At 26.9% G+C, this 17,380-nt stretch overlaps 1 protein-coding gene across 1 annotated transcript; it reads left to right on the forward strand.

Annotated features, from left to right (window-relative positions):
* Positions 1-395: 395 nt before the first annotated feature.
* LOC129987521 (GPI ethanolamine phosphate transferase 3-like) lies at positions 396-17,351 on the forward strand. The gene is made up of 7 exons (XM_056095492.1): positions 396-1,109; positions 2,447-2,619; positions 4,969-5,122; positions 8,446-9,858; positions 12,670-12,925; positions 15,222-15,520; positions 17,139-17,351. The coding sequence occupies exons 1-7, from the start codon at positions 477-479 to the stop codon at positions 17,349-17,351; spliced, it is 3,141 nt and encodes a 1,046-aa protein (XP_055951467.1). The 5' UTR covers positions 396-476.
* Positions 17,352-17,380: the final 29 nt, after the last annotated feature.

Here is a 17,380-nt window from a genome sequence, read left to right on the forward strand (position 1 = left end):
CTAGAGCTTTTCTTCAAAGTTGGCATTAAGCCAGTCTAACCAAGATATGAAAGTTCATGAAAAAAATAAATGACTTTAGTGTTATTGATAAATTTTAGTTATTTTGCATAAAGGTAACAAGTTAGCATAGTTTTTATCGAAAAGTCATTTTCATATACTAATTATTTGAAAGATATTATTATTCAGGATCAGCTGTATGAAATTCTTTATATCAAACTACTACTCCAAATTGAGTATAGGAGAAAAACTACTAAAGTTTGATGTACCATAAATAATATACATTCTAATTCTGAACTATTGATTATACCATTTTTGGATCCAGTTAAATATTTTCAGTTTCCCAGTAAATAGTTTTTAACTTTAACCTTATCCATTTGTCCGCAAAGTTCAAAGCTGTTTGTTTATATTTGTAAACCAAATATATGGCTAGTTGTATATCATAATTGAGTGATTTATTTCCTTTAATTTTTTTAAAAATGAGTTTAAAAAATTGTCTGATTGTTCTTTGGGTATACATTCTTTATGTTTTAGGAATATGGTTCTTTCTTTCTGGTTATTTATTAAAAAGAATCGTGGTTCATCAAAACAGCACAGTTACTGATAGTATTGGAAGAGATATTGATTGCAAAAATGTTTTATCTTTGCGACACATGAACTTCTATGAAAAAGAGGAGAAAATACCTCAGTATTCAAAGAATAAAAACTACTTAAAACGTTTCGACCGAGCGATAATTATAGTTATAGATGCTTTACGTTTCGATTTCGTACTACACCATCCTGAAGATACCGGGGAAAACTTTTACCTTAATAAAATGCCTGTGTTCAAGGAAATAATGGAAAAGAATAAAAACAATGCTCTTCTTTTTCGACTGACTGCAGATCCCCCCACAACAACTTTACAAAGGTTGAAAGGCTTGACCACAGGAAGTCTTCCTACTTTCATTGATCTGAGCTTAAACTTTGCTAGCTCTGAAATCAGCGAAGATAACTTTATTCGACAAATGAATAAATATAATAAAAGAATTGTGTTCATGGGAGATGACACATGGGATAATCTTTTCCCAAATGCTTTTCATAGGAAGTTTCCATTCCCATCTTTTAATGTGAAGGTATGATTTTTTTTCGAAATTTTTTTTTTTTATCTTTTCACCGTTTTTTAAAACTTTTTTAAATTATTTTGTATTAAATATTTGACTGGGAAGTTTCGAAAAAAATTGTTATAGACAAAAATAAGAATTTGTTTTTAATACTTTTCATCAAATCTGCTGATTTTCAAAAGAAAATTTCTCTGAATAATAAAAGACACTGGAGATAAAAAATAAGCACTTATGTTGTCGTTATTTATATTTTTCCTCATATTATTTATAGACATGATTAATAGTGATCATATGTTTAAGATCTTGTATCATCTACCATGTACAGGGCTTTTAATAGATAAAAATAAAATAAAAAAAGTAAAAATAAAAACATGATTAGGGAATGATTTACTCAGTTATTGATTTTGAAAATTTTCCTAAATTGCATATCAATATAATCAATTAGAAAATTCTAAACAATGTGCACATTTGAAATTACTTCTTTTACAATTCTGATAAAAAATATATTTCTACACTGTATTATAATAGTGCATCAGAATTACTTAAAAAAATTATTTTACATTGTATTAAAGAATATTACATTATTGTATACTATACTGTTCTGTTCCATACTATACTGTATAAACAATATTATAAGTAGAATTTTACTGTAGTATTTTTGTTAGTCCGCATGCATCCCAGTTATGATTCTTATGGGGTTCTTATGTTCTTGATGATTCTTATGTTGTACCATGGTGGTTAAATTTATTAAGATGGTCATGATCATGTAAGTTGTCTTTCTGATGTTATTCTGTTACTTAGATTCAGCTAGAATAAATATTCAGATATGTAGGTTGGAATAATGAGTTCTGTTTTATTTGTTAACATTTTTAAAAAAAATTAGAATGTAGTATCTGAAAAGAAAGGTATAGTTCTCAGTTAATAAGAATTTGTGGGTGGATCCTAGCACGGCCCACATCTTAGCGTCTTTGAATTCTTGCCAAACGAGTGGCGATAACGTCGCCAATGTGGCAACCTAGACGGGTTTTTTAAAAATTTATTTTTAATTTATTTATTTTATATTATGTTAATTTTATTTTATTCTTATTCTTATTTTTTTATTTTATTTTTTATTGTATTTATTTTATTTTATTTATTTATTTTTTATTATATCTATTATTATTTCTGGCCTTCAAGTATCGTTTTTTAATTGAATAATAAAAATAACAAATATTCAATTAGTAGTCAACTTGGCGAGATTTCAGATAAGTCGCCAAGAGGTGGGCCCATCCAGGATTTTACAAGATATGATCTTTGAAGTTGATTTTCTTATCTAGCCTTTCTATTAATGGTTATATTTTCATATTTAGGATTTAGATACTGTCGATGACGGGATCTTAAAACATTTGTATGATGAAATGGAGAAAAATGATTCAGAAGTTATAATTGCTCACTTTCTTGGAGTTGATCATTGTGGTCATCGATATGGACCCAAACATCCAGAAATGTCCAGGAAATTGCAACAAATGAACAGTGTTATTCAGTAAGTGTAAATCATTTACTTTTTTTTTATTTTACTTATTGAAGATTTTTGTGTATTGAATATTGCTGTAGAAAATTTCAAATCTTGTAAGATATTTAAACATTAAGATTTTCTTTTCTTAACCCCACAGGTGTACATTTTATTGTTTTATAATAATAACTAGGTATCTGCTGTTTCAAAATATAAAGCAGAATACTATAAAATCAATGAAATTTTATTGGGTGGGTAATTTTTATTAATTGATTATTAAAAATTCTCAGTGGTTCATAATTGTATTAAAAAAATCCTGAAAATCTAAAATTTATTATTAATTATGAATTTTATATGTTTTTATTCAATTATTCATAGATATTTTATATTAATTCTGCTATATTACTGGTATTGGATTAAATCTTTTTATTTTTGTTTGATAGTGATGAGAAACTTTTTTAGAGAAGAGAGAAAAAGAAGAAATGTTTTCATTTTGCTGCTGATTTTTTTTAAAGAAATAAAATTATATCAGAGAAACAGTTCTCAAAAATACATCAAACCAATTAAAATCAATAGATTCTGAGAATGTATAAATGAAAAAAAAAATAAAAAATGACCAGGTAGAGGCAATGATGACAAGTAGAGGAATGACAACATGAAAATGCAAAACTATAAAGTTGTTATAATTAAAGTTTGACTATTCAGAAGACATTAGAGCTGGTTCTGTGATTCAAATGATTTTACATTTGCATATGGTGAAGAATGTTTCTTCCCTTTAATAAAGCACTTGCACATACCATCTCTAAAAACTTTTTTTTAAAGTTAATATTTTTTGCCAATAAATAGACAGTGTTCCAATATTCGAGGTAATTTTTGGATTTCAATTTATTATTGATGTAAAATTAAATAAATTCATTTTAATATATATTTTTTCTTTGTTAATTAAGAAGACTGCCAGAATTCAGTCTTGACTATAAAATCTTCTCCTCTTCAAATTAATGTTGTCTTGAAAGATAATTTAATATCTCCCATTAATCACTTAATTTAGCTTTTTATAAAGCACTAATTCACATATGACCTTGAAGCAATTCATTATTTTCTAACAATCCAGCTACCATAATCACTTGATCTTGTATTAAATTATTTTTAGCAGGGGTTTTTAAAGATTCTGTCATAAGATCGAATGTCAGATATTTGATTTGAAAGATAATATTATGCTACACATTTATTCATTTCCACATGACATTTAAATGTGTGCTATAAATCCCCCCCCCCCCAAATCGATTGCCTCATTAAAAATAATAGAAGTTTTTTTAAGCATGCTTAATTGTTTTATTTGTTTTTCTCTGGAGAACAACATGTTCTTGTTTTTTCATTTGTTAAAATACACTACCTCATGAAGTTATTCATTTTTTTTTTCTTATGTATTTTTTCGGAGCCGTAGTTAAGGCTCTTGATCTTTTTGAATTAGCAAATTGTGATTTTTACTACAATGAAATGGATTTGTTTTTATTTATTAATTGATAATAATAATAATAAAACAAAACTGTTAAAATGAATTTAAATGAGGTTACAACACTAGCTACTAACTAAAATTTTAATTTTTTTTTTTTTTTCATTTTTTATAGCCTATTACTTGTTCTTCATATTAATGACATTCAGACAATAAAGCTGTTTGAATAGGGTAAATTTTAATTATAAAACCCTTTACATTTGTTATTTTTATTGCTTACAAATAAATGCATGTGTTTGTGTACATATTTTTTTTTTAAATAAAAAAATCTATGACAAATTGAAGATTGGTGTTTGATTCATCCATGTACCAGGTATTGTCTTAAGAATTGATGACATATATTAAATGATTGCTCATTGTATCATTGTTTAATTAAATATCTTTGAAAGCTTTCTCATTAAGTTCAAGACTATTATATAAGTCTTTTAACGTTATTATTCAATTCTATGCATTTTTTTATGTATATAGATGAAAATAAAATATACTTTGAAGAAACAGGCATTGATTTTTTAAAGCTCATAATTTAATGAAATAGCCCAATTTTATCAATTGTCATGATTTTTAGTTGCTGTTAAATATCATTATAAGCTTATTGCAGCATATCAAATAAGAATGCAAGAAGCTGAAAAAGTGATTATTAGAAAGTATTCTGAACTTGCATAGTTTTAGAAAAGAATTTGCTGACACAGCAGTTTGGTTCTTTCTTTCATTCAGGTTCATTTGTGAAAAATCAAACCTGTGCAACTCGATAATTAAAAGTTAGAGTGAAGCAGTGTTCGAATGATTAGAATATTATTTTTAAAACATAGATTAATTACAAATTAGAATGTGCATATTTATTATTAATACTAAACATTTTATTTCAGAAATATCACTGAAAAGCTAAAAAATGATACAATTTTGCTTGTTCTTGGAGATCATGGAATGACTGAAAGTGGTGATCATGGAGGAGATAGCACTCAAGAAATTTCAACTGCATTATTCTTATATAGTCAGAATAAATTAACCAACTTTAAAGTGGTAAATTTTTGCTTATATTAAATAAAACATTATTTATTTAAGTAAATTATTATGTTTTTTCCCCCTTCATTAAGCCATTTTAATTTCATTCATGAGATGCTTTTGAGTTTCTTTAATATATTTGAAATAAACAATATCTTTTACGCTACTTTGAGGAAATTTTATATTATTCATTCAATTATAACATAAGAATTGTATCAGACACTAAAAAAAATATCCGCTTACAGAATGACTCCATAGCTAGTTAAATATATATAAGATAAACATATTTTTGTAATTGGAAAACTATGCAACATAAAGAATTATACTTTAAGTTATTTTAGCAAATTTGTGTACTTCTGAAATAGCTACAAAGTTTTGTACTACATTTGTGTACTTCTGAAACTTTATATTGCTTCTTGATTCTATCAGTTATATATAGTAAAATATTTATAATATACACTAATGTCTTGAAAAAAAAAATGGAGGAATACCTGCCAATTGATGCATGGCCTTTTGTCAAAGCAAATAGTGATTGGCTTAAAATAAAGAATTTCAGAGCTTCAAAACTCTATTACTTTTTGTCACAGAATTATGGATCTGATTCTGTTTAAAATGTTGGATTGTTTAGAATATTTTACTAATTGGTCTAGGGAACTGTAAGCAAAATTTGACTGCATGATTTATTTTCAGTCTATATTTCTTGGCTCAAACAACATGAAATATAATTCTTTATATCTTTCAAAATTTTTTTTTCATCTGCAAATAAATGTCTATTTGCATTAGTTTTTGAATTAAATATTGGGACATGGTTCTCTAATAGACATAATATTTATATTACATTTACATATAAAGTATAAATATATAGTCATTGCTTAATTTATTTGAACTTTTTAAATGTGTTTTTATTATTTTTATTTTATTGTTTTCATTCAGACCGATTATTTCCATGTAATTTATATTAGGGAGAATATACATTCCTTCTTCTAAATATGTTTGCAAATTACAAAAGTTCTTATTTATGGAAGGTACCACTGTAATGCATTATTAAAGCCTTAATTTTCTGAAAATCCTGTTAGCTTTCTACCATTTCCATAATCCTGAAAATGGAGTTAATATTTTTTAAAATCCCACCCCTCCCCCGAACTAAAATGCCAAAATATTTTTTGTTGTCATAAGAGATTTCGTAATGTAACTGCTGATATAAATGGACCAATTTCATACATTTGGTATGACCTTGATGGTGAAAGATAAGTTTATTTTTCAAGAAAATAAATATAAGGGAGCTGTTCTATTATTAATTATCGAAAATCATCTTGTAAGCGGGGGGGGGGGTGATTAAATTTATTTTGAAATGCAGTTTAATTCTATGTGATTGGTTATTTGGTTATTCTGAGTTTATATCACTATATTAAAAATACAATGTTTTATAATGTAAACAGAACTAAAACACTAATGCCAACCATATAATTACTGTGTAACATTATAGTTGTATAATTTAGGATTTATAGCACATTGTTAAACATTCGAATCAGATTTGACTTGGTTGAACATTTATAATTTATGTTAATTAACTTCTTCCTATATACATGCAACTATTATCAATGTAAAAGAATAAACTGGTAATAAATATGTAGTATATTGGTTTGAATTTAAATAATGTAATTGTTTGGCCAAGTATAATTTAAGAAAACTATTTTTTTTTTAAAAATATTCTAGCATTTGTGATTACTTGCTTATATAATTTTCTATAATATTTGTATTCTTTTTTAAAGTTGAAAAAAATAATGACGGAAAAAAAGTGTTTAGTGAATGCTTAAAAATGACTTTTCCTTGAATATTATATATATATATAAAAAAGAATATTCTATTGAGAATAATATAGCTTGAAATTAAATACCTGATAAAATTAAAAGAATGATTCAATCATATTAAAGATATCAATTGCAGCATTTTATATATTGAAGCAAAAGCAGTGCCAGAATCTAATGCTTGTTTAAAATTTAAAAAAGAAAGTCTACACTTTCTTTTTATTATGAAGCATTTCCCGTTATTTTAAAATTAAGCATCAATATTGGAAATTTAACTATCCATTGTTTTTTCAGAATTCATTAAAATTTTATGCATTAGTTTTATATTTTAAAATCATAAATTAAAATTAACACTAAATTATGCAGTATGTCCATACCATGAATCTATAGCTAATTTCTAAATTATTGAGGATAGTCATATAGTTCTATGAGGAAAAATTCATTATTATTTTTTTGTATCTTTGTTTTGCATAATTTTGTGAGTGCACTTTACATAAGTTTACTTTATTTAATTTTCTGTGAATTGAACGTTTGTAATTTTGTTATTTGTTATTTTAAAATTAAGCATCAATATTGGAAATTTAACTATCCATTGTTTTTTCAGAATTCATTAAAATTTTGTGCATTAGTTTTATATTTTAAAATCATGAATTAAAATTAACACTAAATTATGCAGTATGTCCATACCATGAATCTATAGCTAATTTCTAAATTATTGAGGATAGTCATATAGTTCTATGAGGAAAAATTCATTATTATTTTTTTGTATCTTTGTTTTGCATAATTTTGTGAGTGCACTTTACATAAGTTTACTTTATTTAATTTTCTGTGAATTGAACGTTTGTAATTTTGTTATTTTTGTTATTTGTTATTTTAAAATTAAGCATCAATATTGGAAATTTAACTATCCATTGTTTTTTCAAAATTCATTAAAATTTTGTGCATTAGTTTTATATTTTAAAATCATGAATTAAAATTAACACTAAATTATGCAGTATGTCCATACCATGAATCTATAGCTAATTTCTAAATTATTGAGGATAGTCATATAGTTCTATGAGGAAAAATTCATTATTATTTTTTTGTATCTTTGTTTTGCATAATTTTGTGAGTGCACTTTACATAAGTTTACTTTATTTAATTTTCTGTGAATTGAACGTTTGTAATTTTGTTCAACTTTGTGTAAATTTACTTCATATATAACTTTTCAGAATTTGTATATTTTAGTTTACAAATTATATGATTAATATATAACTACATAAGAAGAATTATGGATTTATTGCTTGTATTTTAATGTTTAGTTTTCCTTTTTATCTTAATTTTTTTTCTTAATTTCAATAACAAAGCATTAATAATCTCTCAGAAAATTTCTAAATTTATAGTAACAATAAATATTTAATTTTTTAAATGTTATAAATAAAATTATTTCTGAATGAAAAAACAAACAAAAAGAATTATCTAAAAAATGTTCTTATTGTAGTCTGTTTAGTTTTTATATATTTTGAAATAATACTAAATATTTATTATTTTCAGATGAGTGAAATCCCTACAGTGGCCCAAGTGGATATTGTTCCTACTCTGTCTCTCTTGTTAGGACTTCCAATTCCATTTTCAAATTTGGGCAAAATTATAACCCCTTTATTTGTTTTAAATTTTAAAGAGACTTGCTTTGATGAAATAACAGATTCAGCAATAGCATCTGCTTTGGCTGGCGCAGAAAATGCATTTCAAGTACAAAAATATTTACATGCATATAATGAAATATCCAACGAATTGTCTGATTCTTTTATGATAAAAATGGAAAAACGTTTAAAAGATGCAACTCATATGTGGAAGAGGATAACTAATAATATTACTGAAAATAGGAACATACTTTCCAGTATTTCTGAGAGTTATAAAAGTTATTTGGATGATGTTCGAAACACTTGCTCCAAGAAATGGGCTACATTTAATTTGAAATTTATCATACTCGGAATTTTTATATTATGCTTTACTGTACTTTGGAATCTGTGGTTTTCTGAAAAATTTAGTATTACAGAGTCTATTTTTGTATTTGTTTTTATAATGTTATTATGCTTTGTTGGATCCTTGTATAAGTATAATTTATTCAATTTTTACACTTGGTGTGTATTAGGACTTATCATACTGATTCCTTTAGTATACAAACATGTTTGGAATATTGAGGGGCTTACTTTAAAATACTTGTTTTGTATTATCAGTCTATTAATTGCAATGATAGTTATTTCGATTTATATTTTTATGGATTATTTAATTATATTTGGATGTTTTATTACAATTTTTGTGTATTTTCTTATAATTTGCCTTGTAAAATTAATACCTTCAGAATTATATGAATTTATAGAAAATATTTTTAGCATTCCATTTGGGGTTGTTCTCATTATATTTTGTATGAGCTTTTCAAATAGTTTTGTTGTAAATGAAGACCATACAGTTTTATTTCTTGTGCAATCAATGATTATTTATAGATTTTTTCCTTCTGTCATTGAATGTATTACCACATGCTTTTCAAGCAATAATAACAAGACCAAACCTAGTAAAAAAAGTATAAAAGGCATTTTTAAATATTTAATTCAACCACTATGTTTAGTGTGCCTTATATTTTTTATAAGACTGGGTTCAATTTTCTATAAATGTCGTGAAGAGCAAACTGCTTGTGAAAATTCTGATATTATTATTTCATTTGAAAAGTTGCATTTAAATCAATCTCATAAGTTTGTAAGACTTGTTTTATCTTTAGCTTCAGAAATAATACCAGCTTTGCTATTTTTGGGTATTATGAGCTATAAGTATTGTATAAAATCACAAACAGTGTCAGCAGTTTGTGTGAAGTATGGAATTTTCTTTGTATGTATAATGACTTCTCTAAGATGGTGGCTAAATATTGTACCTTCGAATATTGTTGACAGAATACTCAAAGGAAATGAAGTAAGTAATATTCATTATTTTATTTATTATAATGATCATTAAGATCATAGATATCAGTTGTTCAAATAATATCAGTAATTATATTCATATTACACTTTCATAAGCATTGCTGTAACAAGTACAATTTTTTAATTTGGCAAGTATATTAACTTATTAATTTTTTATTGATAAAGAGTTTAACTACCATAACATATGTGTGCTGTAATTAAACCAGCAAGAAGAGGCCTCCCCAAACCTTTCTTGCATACTCTCTAATAAACTTGTCATGCCAGAGGATGCCTTCCATGACATACAGTACTGTGCAAATTAATTGGGACAAGCATATTTTTTAAGAAAATTGTTCCTTTCTCGGAGATTTTCTGCCTCAAACCGGTTTCAACTGCATTTTCTTACAACGTGCGACTGCCCTTGACTAGTCTAAATGGTACGACCACGTGATCAGGACATGTCGAAAATTTTTCCTTTCAGTTGCTGTAAGAAGTAATCGCTTGTGTGAATTGTCTCCTTCTGGCATGTATTTAAAAAATAGGTATCACTCCCAGGAAAAGAACTAGAATTGTTGCCCTTAGTCAGCATACTTCTATGACTTTGAGGAATATTGCTGCTGCAGTTTTAGTTGGAAAATCTAGTGTTTCTAGGATTATTAATCAGCAAAAGAATTTTGGGGCAGTGTCTCCAAATTGAAAGAGTAAATGTGGACGCAAATGCAAGATCACACCTCGAACAGACAAATTTCTTGTACGAAATAGTACAATGCATCCTTACAAAAAAACTAGAGATCTTCAGAGATATTTATTAGCTACTGGTGTGAGCATGGATTCATCGACAGTTCGACGAAGGCTTATTGAAGCTGGGAGATTTGCAAGAAAACCAATCCAGTTATTAACACCTGCAATGAGGAAAAAATGCTTGGATTGGGCCACGAAATATGAATCCTGGACTGCACAAGATTGGAAGAAGGTTGTATTCAGCGACAAAACGTATTTTCTTGTGCAAGGGTTTCGACCAAGATTTGTCAGGCGAAGTGGTGGAGAACCCATCAGATAACATCTTATTCAAACAGTTAAGCACTTTCAGAAACAGATGTTTTGGGCTTATTTTGTTTTTGGAGGACCTGGCAGCTTAGTACCAGTTGAAGGGATGATGAACTCTAAACAATACATTTCTATAACAGAAAGTAAAATTGTGCCTTTGATGCAAACGCTCGCTGGTGGTGTTGGTTGCTTTCAACAAGATCTTGCTCCATGCCATACTTCTAAGTTAACAACGAATTTTTTTCAAAAAAAGAAAATAACGGTTTTGGATTGGTCTGGTAATTCTCCTGATGTAAATCTCATCGAAAATTAGTGAAGCATTGTAAAGAGACGTTTGAGTAAAGTGGACTGCTCAACAAAGAAAACAATGATTGAGAAAGTTTGGTTTCGTGATGACGAGATCAAAAGTTTATATTCTAATTTAGTGGAATCCATGCCAAACCGTGTACAGGATCTCATTCAAGCTAGAGGAGGACATATTTTATATTAGATTGCTATACCGCCATGTAAGTTAATATACTAATAAAATACTATACCTATACTAATTAAACAACATTTGTGAAAATTTTTGTGTTTGTCCCAATTAGTTTGCACTGTACATAAAAGTTACAAAATATTAACTTTCAATGTGAATTTAGCATTTTTACTGACTCTATCATGTAATCCTTGGCAAGTTTTTTAGTGATTATTAACTGGCAGGAGTTAATAGTATCAAAAAATTGAATTTGTGCTTTAAATACATTTTTTTTCAATCAATTGAAGCAAAAAGATTGGGCACAAAACTGCACTTGTAGTTACAAAATCCCTACCAAATTTGATATATATTTAAATCATTGTGTTTACATGTTTCTGAAAGTACAGAATGACTGACAATTAATTTAACTCAAAATCTGATAGGTGTCTAAAATATAGATGTTAAATCTGTGTACCAAATCGTATCTATCTAGTTGTCTTCGTTTTATAAGTATCATGTTAACTTATATTCAAACAGCTAGACTTCCACCGAACAGATTTTATTTAAAATTTGATAGAAATCTGCAAATTTGGTGTAAAGACTGTATACCAAATTTCAGCTGTTTAACTCAATGCATTTTTGAATTATCTTTGTTCCAGACAGACAGATGGACATTTTTCAGAATTTTTTTTTTTTTTTTCAAACTCAAGAAGGTGTTTAAAATGTGAAGATGCTTCAAAATCTCGAGTTCGAATTATTTGATGATTACTAGTCTTTTTCCATACTATATATATGAGAAAGTAAAAAGGGACCTATAGATGCATCCTTTCAAAGATGATTTTATATCCTTAACTTCATACTTCATGTTTGTTGCATACTGAAAAATAATACTGAAATGCTTTATACTTACCCCCCCCCTCCCCATTTAACCCTCATTTTGTCTAAATGTGACAAAAAATCCATTTTTTTTTTTTTTTTTTCAAAATTTTCTTACTTGAAGATAGCTAGTGTTTCAACTACATGATGCATATAGGTTGTCCAAAGTAAACTGACATTTTAAAATTCTTTTCACTACTAAACTGAATAAAAATGTAAATATATTGAAAACATTGTCTTGTTTATTTTATTTTTAAAATGTTACTTTTTTTTATAAATTTTAAACTAAGATTTTTAAAAAAAAACAACAACATTCAAAATAATAATATTAAACAAGCTAATACCATAAAGATTCTTTTTACTTTTCACAGAATACTGCTATTTTTTATAACCGATAAAGAAATGATTTTCAATGTTCCAATTCATTTAACTTGTTTTCAATTACAGGTCATTCTTACTCGAGCTGCTTTACTCACAAGTATCATTCTGTTCATTGGTGTTGTTTTATTTCCCATTCTGTCAGAAAGACCGTGGGAAGTCCCGTCAAAAGAAATATACTCCTCTAGCTTCACATCAGTTTTATTTATTCTTCTACAAATTTTATTCCTAGTTGCTGGTGATGCATTATCTCCTGCTGTCATGCTTATGAGCTTTTCACTTCTATTATTTGTCATTTTGATCCAGTTATCTTTTGATGGAACAGGTAATTGTATCTATTAGATTGATCAATTTTTTAAAAATATTTCAATCAAATGCTTTTATGCATAACAGGCATATAAATAATATATTAAAAAGGTGAATATAGAAATAAATATTGGGGGAAAATATTATATAGAGCTGACAAGCATTTTGGGATTATACAAAGTAATTCTAACTAGGTTCTGATCTAAGTAAAAATCACTGATTAAAATAATTTTTTCAGTTAGATTAACACTACATAAAGCATTTAAAATCTATTCAAACAAATTCATAGTCCCTGATGTTTGAAAAAATCAAACTGCTATTCTCAAATGTCAAAAGTTGTCAGATATCAGAGACATTTATTTTAACAATCAGCAGGAATAGTCTCTGCAAGACTTTCTAAGAAAGCTGTTATCCCTTTTTTCTTGTATAAAATTGTGCACCTTGGCTAAGACCACTAATGCATTGCGTGAAACTGGTGAACAGTAATGAAATTTTAATCTTTGGCATGAATTCAGCATTTCTACTGAATCTGTCATGTGACCCATGGAAATTAAACTAGTTAATAGTTTGAAAATCGAATTTGTTTTTTTTTCTCCCCCTCAGAGAAACAATAACTTCACACAGAAGTACAATTTTAGTCACAAAAATCACATACCAAGTTTCATTTACTGAAATCTACATTTTTGATTTTGAGTTATCATGGTTATAAACTTGTGAAAGTACAGAACAACAGATGGTCAATTCCTTGAGTGATTTGGCTTTAAATTTGCTGCTTATCTACAATTTGAAGTTAAATCTGTATCAAATTTTACCTATCTAACTCTTTTTGTAGTTATTATGTTAATTTATATTCGGATAACCAGACAGTCAGACATACCAACATCCAGCTCAAAGTGTTTTTGAATTATCATGTTCATAGACAGACAGACAAACATAATGCCAAAAATGTGTTTTTCAAATTCAGTGAGGTGGGAAACATAGTGATTTATCAAAATCTCTAATTGAACGTTTTAGACGATTACAATACTTTCTCCACTCTATGTATATGACAAAGTAAAAATAATAGATAAAAAAAAAAGCACTTTTGCTGGATAACCAATTACGAGAAAATATGAAATTGATTATTACAAATATTCTAGAAAGGATTGGTCGATTATAAAAACACTTTCTATACAGAACTCTTAAAAAAAATTGTGTTTTAAAATTCAAGATATAAATTCTGCCAATTATTTTCAAAATTTTCTCCATTTACAGCTTTTTTTTTGTATAGGCTATTACATGTTAATAGAAAATAAAATTTTTTTCTTTTAGAAAGACATAATGATTGGGATTTAAATTTCATGTTAGAATTGTTTGCAAAATTTCATTCTCTCTTTTTATTATCTTTTTCTAGACTGACAACAACTGATTTCATTGTACTTTTCTTCTTCCTATTATTATTTGTTAATATAATATATACTTTTTTTTTCTCTACTATACCAGTTTTTAGCTTACTGTTGTTAACTTAAGAATTTGCATTAAGAAGAAAGAATATTGATTATTAACTTAAAAAATTTTGTGACATTGCATGCCTATTTTACAAAATATCTCGCTTATGTTGTACTTCAGATTTTGTCTAGGCTAACATTCTTCAGAACAGCTACTGGATAAAATTTGTGTCCGTAAAGATGATTCTGCTAATTATATTTATTATTATGAAATGCAATATTGAATCTAAAATATTACCTTCAGAAATGCAAATAGCAAAACAATAGCTCTTTCCTGGTATTTTTTTAAATAATTTATGACACATATTACATGCATAATTATGTTTTAACAATTTGCGTTGTTTATTATAATATATAAACTAACATTATTTGACTTTTAGAGTTTTAATAATTTCAGATTTATATTGAGACTATCTTCCGAGATTTATAAATTTATAGTTGCATACATTCTTTTGTTTTCTTTAGATATTATCAATTTGACTGATATGATTCAATCATAATATCTAAAGAAAATTGATTGATTGATAGTCTTAAAATTTAAGCTGAATCTAAATATGAAAGACATTTATTTAATTCCTATTAGGGATTTTTCTAATATACTCTGGAGGTTGAGTGAGGATTTGTAAAGCTTGAAAAAGAAAAAATAGTTCAAAAAGGGAAGAAAATTTATGAATATTATGCATTTTTAAGTAAGTTTTAAAGTAAAATAGTGCTAATTACAAGTTATCAAAAATGATATATAAATTATAATAATAAATTGTGCATTTTAGAAAATTTATATCTATCTCATAAATATTTTTCAAACTAACTTTAAACCATTTATTTCAGAATCTCATTTATGGACTGACACAATTATTCTCAGTCTGTTGGCAAGGCATTGGTTTTATGCTACAGCCCATCAGCCAACTTTTACATCGATTCAGTGGGACGCAGCTTTTCTACTCAATCACAAAGAAATACACAGCTATACGTTATCAGGTGCTTTGGTTGTGATAAATACATTCTCTTCATTCATCTTTCATGCTCTGGCCCTCTCAAGTATTTTGATAATGCGAGATTCATTCTACATCACTTCCCACTCCATCCTGAGACTTCATATGAAATATTTACTTTGTTTTGGAGTAAAGGTAAGAATTGATTTATTTTTTAATGTTATCTTGTTTTTTATAAGTAAATAATTTATTTGACATTAGAAATATTTATTAATTAAAATGTAAAGCTTTAAACATCTAACTTGGAAAGTCCTTAAAAAAAAAAGACATGAGAAAATATGATTCTAAAATATATATTTCTTTACAATATTTCAGGGTAAATATGTTATAAATAAAATTTATGGTGAAAAAGTATTTAATCTACGAGAGTTACTAAAGGGTGTCCTAAAATTAAAATTTGCCACCATTTGTGCAGTAAAGTATTGGCAACTCTATTAAAATAAATCATTTGACAGCTGATAGTTTATAGAGTTAGTAAAAATGGAGCATTACATAATGGAAAAAGGTAAGATTTGAATTAAATAAAAAAAACACAGTTTTTTCCTTAAATTGTTATATTTTTATTGAATTATAAAGTATACAGGATAGGGTTATGTATGAAATAACACATAGGGCATCGCTTTGCTGGCACATATGCATTGTTTTGGTGAAATTTTTCACGAATATTTTGCTTAAATGTGGTTGAATTTCCTCCTTCAATGCGCGTGTGCTTGTGGGCATAGACGTTTGACTTCATAAAAAGAAATCCAATGATGTCAAATCACTTGATCTAGGGGACCAATTCTGAAATTTTTATTGTACTATCTTGTAATTCTTCATTTTTACTGACCCTAGACTATCAGCTTTCATATGGTTTTTTTAAAAAGGGTTGCCAACACTTTACTGCATGAATGGTGGGAAATTTAAATCTTGCATTATCCTTTATAATGCAAGATATAATATTGTCTATATTATCCTTTATAATATAGACAATAACCTGAGATTAAAGAAAATTCAATTTATATTATGCTCTCTGCCATAAACATCAAATATAACTTTCATTTAGGCCTGTGATATATTGTCGGTATACTTCTAAAAATGTGTTCTTGTTGTTTTAAGTGTCACGTGATGTTAATATGCATATTGCATAATTTGAAACATCATATAATTTACTCAGTATATTACATATGGACAATACATTGATATCATATGATATTTAAAACAAGAACATATTAACTCATTTTCCTTTGTGACCTGATTTATTTTTAATAGCATATTGACAAAATTAAGTCTCGTTTTTAATAATTAATAGTAATTTGTATAGAATGCGATAGTTTAACACTTTGCATACGAGTCACGAGATATCTCATTTTCATGTTGTTTTTTTTTAGCTGAATCTATGCATAATAAACTAGAAGCAAATAATTTTATGTTACCAGGGTAACGAAACCTTATGCATTTTTATAACAAATAATTAGCAAAATAAGTGAATGTTAATATTTGAAGCATGTGGAAACAATCAGTCCATATAGCCAATGTGTTGGTAGATCTCTGCCAATCCTTACCTTATAATTTTTTTTAAAATGTATAAAATCTTATATAATACCAAGTGCAAATTTAAAATGTGCATCCTATTGCTTGCCAAGCATGCTTCTAGAGTATTAAAAAATGTGTGGGTTCTGGGAGTGTGCCAAGTATTAATATGGATTATTATTTATATATATATATATGAAATATGTTTGAAAATTTACTGCTGTTTTTCTTTCTTTTGCAGCTCTTAGGAACAGTTATTGCGTCTTTCATACTTCGTCGACATTTAATGGTATGGAAGATTTTTTCACCAAAATTAATTTATGAAGTTATAGCATTTATAATTACTATGTTATCTTCAGTTCTTAGTCATTATTTTATTATAAGAATTATGTCTCTGTATCATAAATGTATTAGAACAAATCTTAACCAGATGTTCAGTTCGAAAGATCAATAAAAGTAGTTTTGTGCTGTTGATTTTTAGCT

Source organism: Argiope bruennichi, chromosome 10 (genome assembly GCF_947563725.1).
Source record: "Argiope bruennichi chromosome 10, qqArgBrue1.1, whole genome shotgun sequence".
Taxonomy (NCBI): Eukaryota; Metazoa; Arthropoda; class Arachnida; order Araneae; family Araneidae; genus Argiope; species Argiope bruennichi.

Excerpts from the sequence above, each read along its gene's own strand:
- LOC129987521 (XM_056095492.1), top strand. The coding sequence starts at position 477 with ATGAGTTTAAAAAATTGTCTGATTGTTCTTTGGGTATACATTCTTTAT. Across the intron at positions 1,110-2,446 it reads TCCCATCTTTTAATGTGAAG|GATTTAGATACTGTCGATGA; the intron begins GTATGATTTTTT and ends TTTCATATTTAG. Across the intron at positions 9,859-12,669 it reads GAATACTCAAAGGAAATGAA|GTCATTCTTACTCGAGCTGC; the intron begins GTAAGTAATATT and ends TTTCAATTACAG.